This window comes from Sceloporus occidentalis, unplaced genomic scaffold (genome assembly GCF_023333645.1).
Source record: "Sceloporus occidentalis isolate IW3139 unplaced genomic scaffold, rSceOcc1.0.p SCAF_8, whole genome shotgun sequence".
Lineage (NCBI taxonomy): Eukaryota > Metazoa > Chordata > Lepidosauria > Squamata > Phrynosomatidae > Sceloporus > Sceloporus occidentalis.
Genome location: NW_028316988.1, coordinates 11,178,456 through 11,192,898, shown reverse-complemented (window position 1 = coordinate 11,192,898; position 14,443 = coordinate 11,178,456). Strand labels below are relative to the sequence as shown.

At 49.3% G+C, this 14,443-nt stretch overlaps 2 protein-coding genes across 4 annotated transcripts; one reads left to right on the top strand and one right to left on the bottom strand.

Annotated features, from left to right (window-relative positions):
• Window positions 1–216: 216 nt before the first annotated feature.
• Window positions 217–6,564, bottom strand: CUNH9orf43 (chromosome unknown C9orf43 homolog). 3 transcript variants are annotated; one of them, XM_089534558.1, is made up of 12 exons: window positions 6,474–6,548; window positions 6,052–6,289; window positions 5,794–5,974; window positions 5,336–5,435; window positions 4,663–4,796; window positions 4,329–4,410; window positions 3,692–3,783; window positions 3,258–3,474; window positions 2,460–2,517; window positions 2,256–2,374; window positions 1,223–1,331; window positions 217–475 (listed from the first exon to the last, which is right to left on the bottom strand). In XM_089534558.1, the coding sequence occupies exons 2-12, from the start codon at window positions 6,209–6,211 to the stop codon at window positions 222–224; spliced, it is 1,506 nt and encodes a 501-aa protein (XP_089390684.1). In that variant the 5' UTR covers window positions 6,212–6,289; window positions 6,474–6,548; the 3' UTR covers window positions 217–221. The 3 variants fall into 3 exon arrangements, with proteins under 3 accessions (XP_089390684.1, XP_089390683.1, XP_089390685.1); XM_089534557.1 differs by having other exon boundaries at window positions 6,052–6,564; XM_089534559.1 differs by having other exon boundaries at window positions 361–475; window positions 1,227–1,331; window positions 6,052–6,564.
• Window positions 6,565–6,730: 166 nt separating this feature from the next.
• Window positions 6,731–8,681, top strand: LOC149307872 (DNA polymerase epsilon subunit 3-like). The gene is made up of 4 exons (XM_089534550.1): window positions 6,731–6,834; window positions 6,940–7,025; window positions 7,139–7,257; window positions 7,961–8,681. The coding sequence occupies exons 1-4, from the start codon at window positions 6,769–6,771 to the stop codon at window positions 8,146–8,148; spliced, it is 459 nt and encodes a 152-aa protein (XP_089390676.1). The 5' UTR covers window positions 6,731–6,768; the 3' UTR covers window positions 8,149–8,681.
• The last annotated feature ends 5,762 nt before the right edge of the window (window positions 8,682–14,443 follow it).

The following is a 14,443-nucleotide window of genomic DNA, read 5'->3' as shown; positions in this document are numbered from 1 at the left end:
GAGGCAGTTACCGTGTTCCCTACCTTTGTGCAGCAGGAAGAGACACTCTTCTCGAGATGGTTCCCTTTGAAGAGAAAGGCAACACGCAGCAAACAGAAGGAGCTGGAATTTTAATAGTTCTAAGCCCCCCTCCCCTAAACTTCCCGGCTCAAAAAGGAGGCCAGCATTCCTGGAGAGACTGTGGCTACTGGGAAACCTGCCTCCCAGTTCAGCTTCCCAGTTCAGCTCAGAGAAAAAGTCTCGCTGGTCTCAGAAAAGAAGGGGGAGGGGGGAGGGGGAGGGGGGTTGGGGGACTGGGGCTGCGGGAGGGTCTGTCCCAGAAGAGGGGCTTCCATGGGCTGCCTTCTGCTGCTGAGGGCGGATGGAGGAGGGCCCCTCGGAGGTGGGGGGGTTTCCTTCCAGTTGGCCAGATGCTTGTAGTACTGGTTGCACTGGGACTCCGTTCTCAATATGCAGGGAACAAAGTTATTGTAACCTAAGCAAAAGCAAGCCAAAAGAAAACTAGTAAGGGCAGAGGGAAGGGGGTTTGGCATGGATGCCATGGCCAAAACCAAGTTTCATGGAGTAATAAATGGAGGCCTGATAGCCAAGTGGTCCTCCCTTGCCAACAATTGCCCCAATGGAAAACAGGAAAGGTGTATGGGAAGGAGAGGAGGCCTTACCATGGGAAAAGGATCCATATCAGCCCCTTCCCGTTTCTGTTCCCCAAATAGGAAAAGGGTCAGTTGAACCCCCAACACAATGCCTCCCTCCCCTTGGAAAGGGTCCTTCTACAGATGATGCTGCTGCCGAGGGCCCAGAGGCAGCACTGGCCAAAGCTCTCAGGTGCTGCTCAAAGATGATGGGATATTGTGGCTGAGACCCAGGCTCCTCTTTGGCTCAAACCCTGCCAATGAGGGGATACCCTCAGCTAAGTCCCTCTTGGTCTCCACTCCCTCGTCTCATCCCATCCCTCATGGACACTAAGCGCTCCCCTTAACGCATGCCTTGCTGAACATGCCTTAACGCAAGGCACACAGGTTCAAAACCTCAGCTGCCTCATGCTCATCCTGTGCTCCCCAGGTTACAGTGCCCCCTGTTTCTGGGCCAGGACTGGCCAGGATTGGAGTGAACGCAGGCCAAAACTGTAAGGTCTCCCTTTGTCTGCCAGTGATCCCTGGCTGTAATTAGGGCCTGTTTCAGTGCAAGTCAGACCCCAGGAGGAGGGATCGGCACCACTCACCCACCGTGAGCAGATTGTTCCTCACGTTCTTACACTCCACAGATTTCACCAACTGCTTCTTCCTGGGATGGGTCTCAGGGGGCCCTGGGGGCCTGCAGCCCTCTGTAGACTGGAGAAGAAATAGCAGGAATGGACCCTTCTCCCTGCTCAACCCTCTGCTCCCAAAGCTTTGACCCAAGCTTGTACACATGCACCCAAGATGCTGCAGCATGACATGCATCTGCTTTGAAGAGCTCTTGCATGACCTCCATGGCGTTGGGGATACTGAAATACAGAATACTGGAAGTGCCAGAGTGGTGATCTCTCAGAAATTCCCCAAAGGTGGAAACTGGAAGTAGGCCAAAGTTACACATCTCAGCTCCCATTCATCACAGATTCAAATGGTGTTCACATTCATTTTCTCTCCTCAGGGAATCAGGGAGATACCATCGTGGGGTGAGGGGTAGGGGGCCTGAGAGCACAGTGAACCTCCAAGGGGGAGGAGGTATTGAGGAGTGTATGAAATGGCCCATAGTTACGGGAACAACAGGCAGAGCAAACGGGGCGCCCACAGTCATTTGGGGGGAGGGCAGCAGCCCTCGGGTGGACCAAGCAAGGCTGTCTAGATCCAGCAGGATGTCTCCCAGAGGAGTGCATGGGGAAGAAAATCCCGTCTCCCTAACCCACCTGGTCCCCAGAAAGAAAGGTGGACGCTGGGCCAGGATGAGAGACAGGGCCTTCTCAATTCCTGCTGTCCGCCATTCTGCTGCAGAACCCCCTTTCGCAGGTTTCCCAACCACCAGATTCATTTTGGAAGCCAGAAGAAAACTTTGAATTCAGCTTTTGGGTTTCATACTGGACTGGTTTTTTCACTCCCTCCATTGCAATACATCTTGTACTTTTGCTCCTTAGGAATTTTATATGGCAAAAAATCAACCAATGTCTCAAGCAAACCAGCAATATTAAACCCTGTAATCCACTCCAAGTTGATCCCTGGACAGGAAGGACTCCTGAGAGACCTCTAAAGCAGCCAGCCAACTCTAGCCACACTTACGGATTCCTGGAACATCCGAGTTATTTTTCCTTTTCCTCCCCCTGTTCTGTGACTAGGGGCATCAGCTCTGTCCAGCTGCGTCACCAGGCCTGGCATCCGATGCCAGCTGGGTACTGAGCCTAGACACGGACAGAACAGGTAGGTCAGCCTTTGCTTCTCCTGATGGACTCAGGGAACACCTTTAAACCCAGAATGTGAACACACCTGCAGAGGGAACTGTGAGCTGCCTGTGTATTCCTGCGCATTCCTTTCTCACAGGAATCTAGAGAAAGGTGGGGGAAGAAAAGGGGAAGGAACCAGGGGTGTGGGAGCAGAGAAGGGGGAGAAATGCAAGTTAGAGGTGGACCGATCTCCCCACCACTACCATCACCAAACACAACACCCATGCCAGAGTCAAACATGCAAGCTGGCTCTGGCCCTGCGGCCCCACTCAGGAAATTCTGCAGAAAGGGAGCTGGACTAGCTTTCAATCTGGCAAGGCCTGCAAATCACCCACTGCTGACCACCCCAGCCTCTTATGTCTTCTTTATATTGAAGCCATCACCCCAGAACCAAAGCTGGAGGGTTTCTCTGCCTCCTCCAGCTGTGCCCTTTTGAGCTGGGCTTTCAAGGGCAAAGGAATGAGCAGCAGCAAAGCAGTGAGAAGTTACTCTGGGAAACATATGGCATGAGGAATGGAGATTGTGCCATGCCTCTGGGTGCCCAGCATCCTATGAGGAAAACTACAAGAAACATGTCAGGGCATGCAAGTAGTCAGGAGAATGGAGGGGGGGCAGAGGCTTCTTGCCTGGAACAGGATCCTGAGTTCTTGGAGGCTTTAAAATACAAAAAGACTGGCAGGTCAATAGCATTTGCTTGTGTGCCTTTTTAAGACACGACAATAAAATATGAGTTTGGACACGAGCCTCTCCATCTGTGCAGGTTTCTTTCTTTAATTGCCCCTTCCTAACAGATATAGTCACCCACCCAGACGCACACAAACACCAGACCTTCCTTGCCCACCTTAGGTTCAAATCTGTACAAACTGGGTGCTTTCTGCACAGTAAACAGAGGAGGTGCACCCTTCTGCTTGCTCTCCAATGCTGATACTCTTCTGCTCTCTGTTTTTGGGTCGCTCTCAGCTTGGGATGGCACTACAGGAGCTAGGTACAGGCTACAGGAGGAGAAGTGGCTTTTCCCGAGAACACTGTCCTTGGCATTCTTTCCATTGCCTACAGGACTATTCCAGAATAAAAAAACCCAACTCTTTGTTAAACAGCTGAACAGACCCACAAAGTCCTCACCTATGGGAAGAACATGGTCAAGCCTGGGAGGACGGTGACAGCACATTCGAAGCCAAGTGGGTCTGGACAAAAGCCTGGACCTCCAGATACCTCCCTCCAGGCTTCTCCCTTCACCCTATCAGACATCACGGAAAGTGGCCTTTGGGGACTGACCTTGATGTGTCAGCCGGAACCTGCTTGTTCCTCCTCAGATGAAGGAGGTAAGGCTGGCCTCCGGTGGGGACTTTGCTTGATTTTTTTCTTTTCTGTGGAATGAGTTTGTTCTAGTGAGAAAAGAAGAGGAAGCCAGCCAAGCACACACTTTCACACACCCCTTGCTCTTGTAACTGCTGCCCCTCCTCTAAAGCAGCAACCCATTCCCTTGCATTGCAGAGGGCCCTGGAATGGGGGAGCAGGCAAGGCTATTCCAGAAAGTGCAAAGAGAGGAAAAGGCACTTGATGGGGAGGGCTCTAGGTGCAGCCTGGGTTCCCAAGGCTCCTCTGCCCAGCCACACTGTTTTGACCAAGCCACAAGACACTCTCCCTTGTCTCAGCCAGACTGCAGTGTAGGAGTAGGCATGGCCTCCTTCCGTTTTGCAAATAACTTAAAGGGGGAAGACTTTCCCAGCACTTGTCCTTTCAGCCAAGAAAGTCTTTGCCTGCTAAACGTCTATGTTCCAGACCAAAGCTAAAGCCACAAAAAGCACACAAACTGAACAAACAGGGAAAAGTCATGATGATGCTTTTGATAGGCAGCTTTCAATCTAACAGCAGGTGGCAGAACACAAGGACAGCAATAAGCACCACTCACCATCTCTCCTTGGATCTCCTTAAAAGCAAGGTTGCTTTCCAACAAGAGGTCTTTCACACACATCCTTTGAGGAGGTGTCACACTAAACAAAAGGATGCCACACTGGTGAGTTCCTATGAGGATTGGGAAGCTTCCCACCTCTGTTGAAATGGCAGGTGCAGGGGAATGGGATGGGGCAGATGGGGCCCACTGAGACCTTCCTGCTTCCTCCAGCCACTACTGTTGCTGAATCCTCCACAGAGAAGAAAGGAAGGGATTAAGGAGACAGCAGGAGCCCTTGCTCACACAGCAGGAGGTGGTCTGAGATGCCTCCTGGGGAGGGTCTGCTACTTACACCCTTGCAGCTGGCTTTTGGGGTCGCAAAGGTTTGGGCCGGGTGGATGGGATCCACCTGACCACCAAGTTCCCACAGGGCAGCTGATAACCAAGCCTGTGTATTGCAAATTCACTGATATCCGTCACCTGTATCTGTCAAGAAATATGGAGAGGACATTTACTAGAGAAATGCCACACCGCGGAAGAAGGCCACAAGAGTTAATCATTTGGTTTCTGAAGATACACAACCCACCCTCAGCAGTTTTTATGAACTTCTCTGATATTACCTGAGTCTCACAGGTACTGACTGATTTTGTAACATGCCTCCCAATGAAGAATAGGCCTTTTCTCCATGCTAACGTATACGCCACTCTGCATGACATAGGTCACATTGCAGAAAGGTGGGAGATGTTTATCCTGCTTGGTGCGCCAGAGCATCTCTGGGGGAGAGCAGAGCTAGCTGCTCCAGTGGCCCCTATGGAGAGGAGCCTGGGTTCCCAAGGCTCCTCTGCCCAGCCACACTGTTTTGCCCAAGCCTCTCCCCTGGCCTCCTCCGCTTTGCTGGGCTGGAGCAGAGCCCACCTGGAATTGTGTGGCCCAGCAGGGAACAGGGAGAGGCCAACTGCAGCAGTCTGAAGGGCCATTTTTGGCAATGATATGGGGCTCCCCAGCAAATCCAAACTCTCACTTACTTTCTCAGCTTGCCTCCAGCAGGTGAGGCTGATTGGTAAGAAGTGCGGGGTCTGAGAATCCACCCGGGAGTTGAGTCCTGGGAAGGGATCCCTTTCCGAACTGAAAGGCATACAGACAGCAAAGACTACTTTGGAAAAAGCAAGCACCCGCGCCATAACTACAACTCATGGCTCCTCTGGCTGCACACAGCCATGCGCCTGGAGCCCAACCCAGCCATGTGCTGAATAGCCATGCTGCTCCAAGACAAGCTTGTCTCCCAGGAGTTCTGGCTGCACTTCTCTGCAGCGTCCCTTCCTCCCGAGAGCCTGGTCCAGACTGATCCCGGGAAGGGAGTGGCACACTTTGAGGCTTTGGCTCTGCTGTCTTGGGCGCCAGAGTCCAAGGGGACCCCGCTTCCCAGGATGCGGGCAGAGAAGGAGCAGAGGGACCCTGCCCTTGGCAAAGCTTCGCTGCTAACCTCAGGACTGAGACGGGGGGCATCAAAGGCTCGTTCTGGGGGGAGCTTGAGAAGTAGCTGCTGTCGTCTTTCATGCTGGAGACGGCTTTGGAAACGGAGCCATAGCTGCCACTGCCTTTGATCCTCTCTCTCCAGGAACAGTTGAGGGGAAGGTTGACAATCTTCAGTGTGGGCAGTTCCCCTGAACATGGATGGCCAAGCCGCGGTCAGGCTCCCAGGAAGGCTCCCCTGCCTCCCTGGCCAACGCTCCCTGCTCACCTCCGTCCTCCGGAGGGCTCCGTCTGCCTGGCGCGGCCAAGGCGGTCCGGGGGTTCCCGCTCTCGACCCTCCGCAGCGCCTCCCAGCAAGGCGGGTGCTGGCACGCCAGGCTGTCGCAGACGGTCTCGTCCCAGAGCCCGGCCCCCGCGCTGCCTGCCATCCTGGGGCTCCTTCCCCCGGAGAGGCTTCGGGGCTGGCTTCAGCTTCCTGATGGGGGTCCACGGGGAGCCTGGCCTCCCTGGAGGAGAAGGCTTTCAGGCCGAGAGCGGGGCGGCCGTGGCACTCTCTCTCCCCGCGGGACCCCTTCCCTCGGGGCCGGGAGAGGCTCTCCAGCCCGCCCGCCCTCCAAAGAGCCTCCTCCGCTTGGCCTTCGGAAGAGCCGCTCTCTCAGCCTCAAGCCCGCCGAGGAAGGAAGGGCATACCTGGCAGTGCCTACAAGCGCAAGCCTCTTTCGCGCCTTCTCCAGAGGAGGGGAGGCGGGGCCAAAGCGGAGCCGATCCCTGTTGCCAGGCGACGCCAAGCGGCGCCTCAGTCCTCCCGCTTCCCAGGGTGCACCGCGCGCCCAGGCCGCGTGCTTCCGGCTGCCAGCCTTCCCTTCCTCTCCCTCGGCGGCTGCGGGGCGCTTCCGGTTTCCGGCGGTGGCTGCTGCTCTGGGAGTCTGGCACCGGAAGTCTCGGTGCCCCTTGGAGAGGCGCATGCGCAGAGAGGGCGAAAGCGATGGCGGAGCGCCCCGAGGACCTGAATCTTCCGAACGCCGTCGTGGCCCGGATCGTCAAGGAGGCGGTGAGGGAGGGAGGCAGGGAGGGAGGCAGGGAAGGAAGGGCCCGGCGGGGCTGGGGCTGGGGCTGGGGCTGGGGCTGGCTGACTCGGCCTCCGCTTCCCTTGCAGCTTCCCGAGGGAGTCAGCGTCTCGAAGGAGGCCCGGAGCGCGGTCTCGCGGGCGGCCAGCGTCTTCGTCCTCTACGCCACGTCCTGGTGAGCGAGGAGCAGGCGGCCCTGCCTCCCGGCTCCAGGCGGGAGGAGGAGGGGAGCCTCCCGGGAGGGAAGGGCCTGCTGCCTGCCTCTTCTTGTCCTTTCCTTCCTTCCAGCGCCAACAACTTCGCCATGAAGGGGAAGAGGAAGACGCTGCACGCGGGAGACGTCCTCTCGGCCATGGAGGAGATGGACTTCCAGCGCTTCCTCGCGCCCCTGAAGGAGGCCCTGGAAGGTAAGGCAGACCCGTCCTCCGTCCGTCCTCCAGGCAGGGCCCTCTCTCTGGCCCCTTCTGGGCTGCGCTTGGAGCGCTCTGCCTCCGGACGGAGAGTCCGGTCGCTTGAGTCCTTGGAGGTTGTGAGAACGGCGAGGAGGAGGAGGAGGTTTGTAGAAGCTGCGCCCGAAGGAGCTTCCTTGTGAAGAGGCCACAGAGTTGTTGTTGAGCAAATATAAAACAGCACAAAACGTTAAAAGACATAAATATAGCATTTAAGAAACTATCAAACAGTTTCCAGGGTTAAAACAGTCACAAATTAATGCAGACAACACAGAAGAAGGCCTCGGCTGAATGGCAGGTAAGCCTGCTTGATTTGCACCAAGGCTAAGTCCAGCCGCCCTGAGCCTGGATCAGCCATCGCCAGCCGAGGGAACGATGCGCGCTCAGTGACTCCTGATGGAAAGCTATGCGCCAGAGCCTTTAAGAAGAAGGGTGTTTGTGAGCTGGACTGTACCAGAGAACAGTCCCAGCCAAGGCCAAGGCCTCGGAGGGTGGGCCTGCCAGCAATAGACATATGTATGTATATCGGAGTGGTGGCCCCCGACGGCTGCAGGAGAAGGAAGGCTGCTCTCCCGCTGCTGTCGTGCCCCAGTTTGATGCATTAAGAAGCCCTCCCTGCATGTCCTGTCTGACCACTGACACTGGGTCCATGTCTTTCTAGCTTACAGGCGCGAGCAGAAAGAAAAGAGAGGAGTCTCTGAGCTGAAAAAGAAGGAGAAGGAGAAGAAGGATCCTGAAGAGCCAGAGAAGAGCCAGGAGGAGGAGAACGAGGAAGAGGAAGAGGAGGAGAGGATGGAGGAGGAGGAACAGAATGAGGAGGAGGAGGAGGAGGAGGAAGGGGAGAGCTGAGGGGCCTGCTGGGTTTGGGCAACCTGTGTCTCCTGCGGAAGGAGGGAGGGAGGGAGAGCATCCGCTGCCGTTGACGCTTGTTCTGCCAGGAAAGACCATGCTGTCTTATGGGGAGCTCCGTGTGGAGGACACCTCAGGCTGCCATCCAGGCCCACTCACCTGGAGTGGAAGAGCCAGCCTCTGGGATGCCAGGAAGCATCCTCACAAGAAGGTCCTTATAAACAACATGGGCCTCCTTTGCTGTTTGGGAGGGAAAAGGTGGTGACATCTGGCCCCCTAAAACCTCCTTCTATGAAGCCTGTGCCTGGAGCTGACTTAATCGGTTCTGCTTTTGGGGGAGCCTTTGGCTTGTGCCTCTTCCCAGCCTGCCTTCCTTTCTTTGTATGGAGGTTTTGCTGCTTGGTTTTCCCCAGAGGTATCCTCTTTCCCATGGCTCTGGTGGCTTTTCAGGTAGGAGCTACGAGACTCCTGTCACTTGCTATCAGTGTTTTTCAGTGTATTAAGATTTCATTAAACATGGGAAAGTGCTTTAGGTCTTGGCTCATGTATTTGCTCTGTCTCGGGGGGGGGGGGGGGGTCCTTACATGGCAGTGCCAGCTGGAGAGCACTTTGCCCTTGCGGCCCAGGCTCAGAGCTCCCCGCTTTCTCTGCTGTTCCCAGGGTTCCCCAGCACTGAACCACAGCGGTTAAAGCAGCCTCAAACTGGGATATTTCTGCAGTGTGTTTTGCACTCTTGTTACTGTGGAAAATCAGTCTGAACAAAATGTGCGTCTACCCTACACTTTCTTTACAGGAAATCAGATCATGGCTCTGTTTCCTGTAGTGGCTTTCATTTATGGGGGCTGTTTGGGAAAAGAGGGTCTCCTTGCCCTGTCTGTTGCAGTTCAAATCCATGGACTGTTACTGTGAATAATCAGATGTCCTCTCTGCCGGATTTGTTCTTCCCAGCTGACCATGGGAAAGAAGGGGGAAGGGTAGGTGTCCCCCTCCCTGCCTTCCTGGGGGTCCCAGGTTATTGCGGGTAAAAAGGGGTGAGGGTAGGCAGCCCCCTCCCTGTCTTCCCCGGGGATCCCGGGCAACTGTGGGAAAAAAGGGGGAAGGGTAGGCGGCCCCCCTCCCTGTCTTCCCGGGGATCCTGGGCAACTGGGAAAAAGGGGGTAAGGGTAGGCGGCCCCCCTCCCTGTCTTCCCGGGGTCCCAGCTAACCACGGGAAAGAAGGGGGAAGGGTAGGTGGCCCCCTTCCTGTATTCTCAGGGGTCGCGGGCAAAAAGGGGGAAGAGTAGGCGGCCCCCTCCCTGTCTTCCCAGGGGTCACGGGTAACCGTGGGGGGGAAGGGGGAAGGGTAGGCAGCCCCTTCCCTTTCTTCCTTGGTGTCCCAGGTAACCGCAGCCAAAAGGGAAAGGGTAGGCAGCCCCCTCCCTGTCTTCCCGGGGTTATGGGCAACCGCGGGGGGAAAAGGGGGTAAGGGTAGGCGGCCCCCCCTCCCTGTCTTCCCAGGGGTCCCAGGTAACCATGGGGAAAAAAGGGGGAAGGGTGGCAGCACCCCTCCCTGCCTTCCCGGGGGTCATGGGCAACCCAGGGAAAAGGGGGGATGGGTAGGCAGCCCCCTTCCCTGTCTTCCCGGGGGACCCAGGTAACTGGAAAAAAGGGGACGGGTAGGCGGCCCCCTCCCTGTCTTACCAGGGGTCACAGGTAACTGTGGGAAAAGAAGGGGAAGGGTATATCTATATGCAAGAATATATTAATAATTTAATAAATATATTTATTCACTGAAATTGCAAGGATTTATTAATAATTTAATATATAATATATTATTAATAATTAATAAGCGAGGGATACCTCTGTGCCTGGCACTTCCATGTTTATCTATCTATCTATCTATCTATCTATCTATCTATCTATCTATGTAACCACTCCATTCTCATTCTCATGCTCCCCCTAACCAACTCTCCCTTGGCTCTGCTGGGTGCTCAGGGGCCTGATGGGAGTTGTAGTCCAAGGCAACGCTCTGGGCCTCTGCACTCGGAAGGCCAACCTTTTCAGACTGGCCTTGCAGCCATTGGAATGGAATGGAAGGCCTGAGGGTCCAGGGCGGCCCCCTGTGTCTCCTCAGAGGCATAGCAGCCTGAAGGGAAATGAAAAGGAGACATGTAAAGGTATCTAGTATATTTATATATATAATATATATAATATATATATTTATATCTATCTATCTATCTATCTATCTATCTATCTATCTATCTATTAAATATAAATTATATATGTGTATGTATGTATGTGTATATATATAAAATAGTATTTTCCGGGGCACTCGCCATCGCCACGGTTCAAGAGCATAAGAGGGGCGCCCCAAAGAAGAGATACAAGGACTCCCTGAAACAACATCTCAGGCTTGGCCAAACTGATCACCAACAATGGTCCTCCCTGGCCTCGCATCAGGAGGCATGGAGACGCACTATCCACGATGCTGCAGCCTTTTTCGAAAGCTCACAGTGAATGAGTCTCGAAGAGAAACGACGACGCAGAAAGAACCACAACCCGGAAACATCACCCAAGGAGACTTTCCGCTGTGCTTTCTGCAACTGGACCTGTTTGTCCCGGATTGGCCTTTTTAGTCACCAGCGCACTTGTACAAAGCGCCATATGCGTCCTTCCTGAATCTTCGTTCACGAAGCAAAGTCAGAGAGGGAGAATATATATATATATATATATATATATATATATATACACACACACACATACTTATATTGTGTCATTTAATTTAATATTATTTTCATTTTTTCTCGTTTTATCATATATATATATAAGGCTGATATAAAATATAAATATCTAAAAATGAAAAAATTTTATAAAGGGAAAAATACAGCAAAATAGAAAACAAAATTAAAAAATATATAAAACAATGCAAGTAAAATTATTTTTAAAAATAAATTTAAATTTAATATCTAATGACAGATAATATACAATATAAATTAAATTACTGAGGGTCAGGGGTCAGGGATATTAAATGTAATATAAGGCTAGAATACAGAAAGTTGATTTAAAATATAAATGAAATAAATGATGAAAAAAGTTTAATTTCAAAAGAAGTATTTTGTTGCATGTTTTATTTTCTTTTAATTCAGATTAATTTTATTTTTATGTTATTATTTTTATTATGGTTTATTATTATGGTTTATTATGCAATTTTTAAAAAACTGAAAAAAAGTATACAAGTAAATTTAATTAAAAAAATTAACAGGTGAAATTTAAATAAAATAAAATTAAAATTAAACAAAAATTTAAAAATTCAATAAATTAAAAAATACAAAAATCTAATAAATCTAAAAAATTGAATTAAAATAAAATAATTAAAAATAAAATTAAAATTAAAGAAAAATTGTAAAATTCAATAAATTAAAAATACAAATAATATAATAAAATGTAAAAAATTAAAATAATTTACAAATAAAATTAAAACAAGTATTTTTAAACAATTAAAGTTCCTCTTTTGTAAGCAGGTTTCTTTTTGTAAAAGACCAAGCCGGGATCGAACTCCGGGTATAAGACTCCAAAGGCGGCCATTTAGCCTCATACGCCATTGTCGGTTAAGGGGCGGGGCCCTTCTCTGGGTCTCCTTGAATTCTCTTGTGTTTGTGACGTCACTGGGAGGCAGCGCCTCGTTTCTTGCTCTCTGTCGTCCTCCTGTGTCCGCATGTAGGCATTGCATCCTGAAGGGAAATCTGTCGAAAGGAGGAACGGGAGGATTAAGGGAAGGAGTGGCAGCCAATAGAAGTAAAGGGCTTCGCAGAGGGCCGAGGAGCTCCCCAGCGCCCCCCGGTGTCTCCACAGAGGAATGACACCCCGAAATAAAAGGATATGAAATAATAATAATAATAATAATAATAATAATAATAATAATAATAATACTAATATAAAATATACAATATACAATAAATAAATAGAAATTAAATAATGTATAAAATCAAATACAAGAATAAAAATATAAAATTAAACAAAATGCAAAATAAAATAAAAATAATAACTGAAATAAATGTTGCACCCCAAAACTTAGTAAATAATTGTTGCTCATAGCATCTAAGGAAATAATACATGAAATAAATCTTGCACCCCCCCGACTATAGAAATAATAGGTAAAAAAGGCACCCCCCCCAACTATGGAAGTAATAAATTAAATAAAAATTAAACCCACCATTAAGTAAATATTAAAATAAATGTGACACCAACCATTTTAGTAAATAATAAATTAAAGGTTGGCCCACCAACTAAGTAAAGAATGAATAAAATAAATGCAACACACTCAGGGAGTTAATAGTAAAATAAAAGTTATTTACTTAGTTGGTGGTTGCAATCTCTATTATTTACCTAGTTAGTAGGTGCAATGTTTATTTTACTTATCTACATTGTTTGTGGGTGCAATTTATTTATTGTATTTATAACTAACTTTGTGGGTGCAACATTTATTTTATTTACTCTTTGATTGCCAGGGGCCACATTTATTTTATTTATTATTTACTTAGTCGGTGAGTGCAATTTTTTTATTATTACTTACTTTGATGGTGGGCAGAACATGTATTTAATTTATATTCACTTAATCGTTTGGTGCAACATTTATTTTATCATATTGGTCTCACGAGGCCTCTGTCATTAATGGGTCTGATAAAAACATCTTTGATTGTTTTATTGTTAATTATTATTTAATTTTATTTCCAATTCTTATTTTATTTTATTTGTTCATTTTTGACCATCTCCAAACGGAGTAGGGCTGGAGATTAAAGAGGAATCCTTCTCAGAGGATCAGCCTTTAAATTATAATTATAAAATTAAATGGAAAAAATAACGAACAAAATAACGCATAAATTAAAATCCTAATAATAAACAACACGTGAAATTAAAATCGTCACCTGGACCCTGTCCATGAATAATTTTATCTTGCATGTGAATGTGAATATTAAATTCAAATGCATTTAATACAGTAGTTGAATAATTTTACTTATATTATCTTGTATTTTTAAATTATATTTGTCTTTCCTTTTTTAAAAAATCTTTTAATTTTCAAACATTTATTTTATATTTTATATTATGATATGTATAAAATGAAATACAAATTAAGTAAGTTCGCTTTGAAGATAAGCCTGACATTTCCCTGGCCTTGAAAAGGCGCCTGTCATTTCGCTTCAGGGTGTCATGCCTCCGTGGAGACACAGGAGGGCGGTCGGGAGCCCCTTGGCCCTTTAAATCCAATGGCGGCTGCAGCGCCAGTCCGAAAGGGCCGGCCCTGCGAGTGCAGAGGCCTAGAGAGCCCTTACGGAGACATTCTAGGAGTGAATATCTTAGAGAGCCTGCCAAAGAGTGGGGGAAGGCTAGAGCGTCGCCATGGAGCCGCTCTAGGAAACTCATCTTAGAGGGCCGGCCCTCCGAGCGCGGATGGCTAGAACGTCCACATGAGGGAGTGCGCCTGCGGCGAGGACGGGGAGGTCCTCTGAGACGACCTCCTAGAACGTCGTCATGGAGACGGTCTAGGTGTCCGTGTCTCTATGATAAGCCCTGTGAGACGAACTCCTAGATCGTCGCCACGGAGACGCTCTAGGGGTCCGAGACTCTGTGGTAGGCCCTCTGAGATGACCTCCTAGATCGTCGCCATAGAAGCGCTCTAGCCCTGCCCGACTCTGTGGTAGGCCCTCTGAGACGAACTCCTAGATCGTCACCACGGAGACGCTCTAGGCGTCAGAGGCTCTGTGGTAGGCCCTCTGAGATGACCTCCTAGATCGTCGCCATGGAAACGCTCTAGCCCCGCGCGCCTCTGTGGTAGGCCCTCTGAGATGACCTCCTAGATCGTCGCCATAGAAACGCTCTAGCTGTTCGCCTCTGAGGGCCGGCCCTCTGAGACGAACTCCTAGATCGTCGGCACGGAGACGCTCTAGCTGTTCGCCTCTGAGGGCCGGCCCTTTCAGACCGAGGAGCTCCCTTGCGCCCTCCTGTGTCTCCTCTGAGGGATGACGCCATGAAGGGAAATAAAAGATAAATATAAAATTCAATATAATGAAATTAAATATAGAATGAAATGTAAAATAAAATATTAATAAATAAAATAAAGTTACAATAAAGTTTATAATTGTCAGATTCTTGTGGTGTTTTAAGCATCTTTCATTCTTCTGTTCTTTGTATACTTTTTAAAAATATATGTTTAATTCAAAATAAAGTTACAAATAAAGAAAATTTTAAAATAAAGTAATATAAAATATATAATATAATATAAAGTAATAAATAATAATAAAGTTACAAATAAAATAAA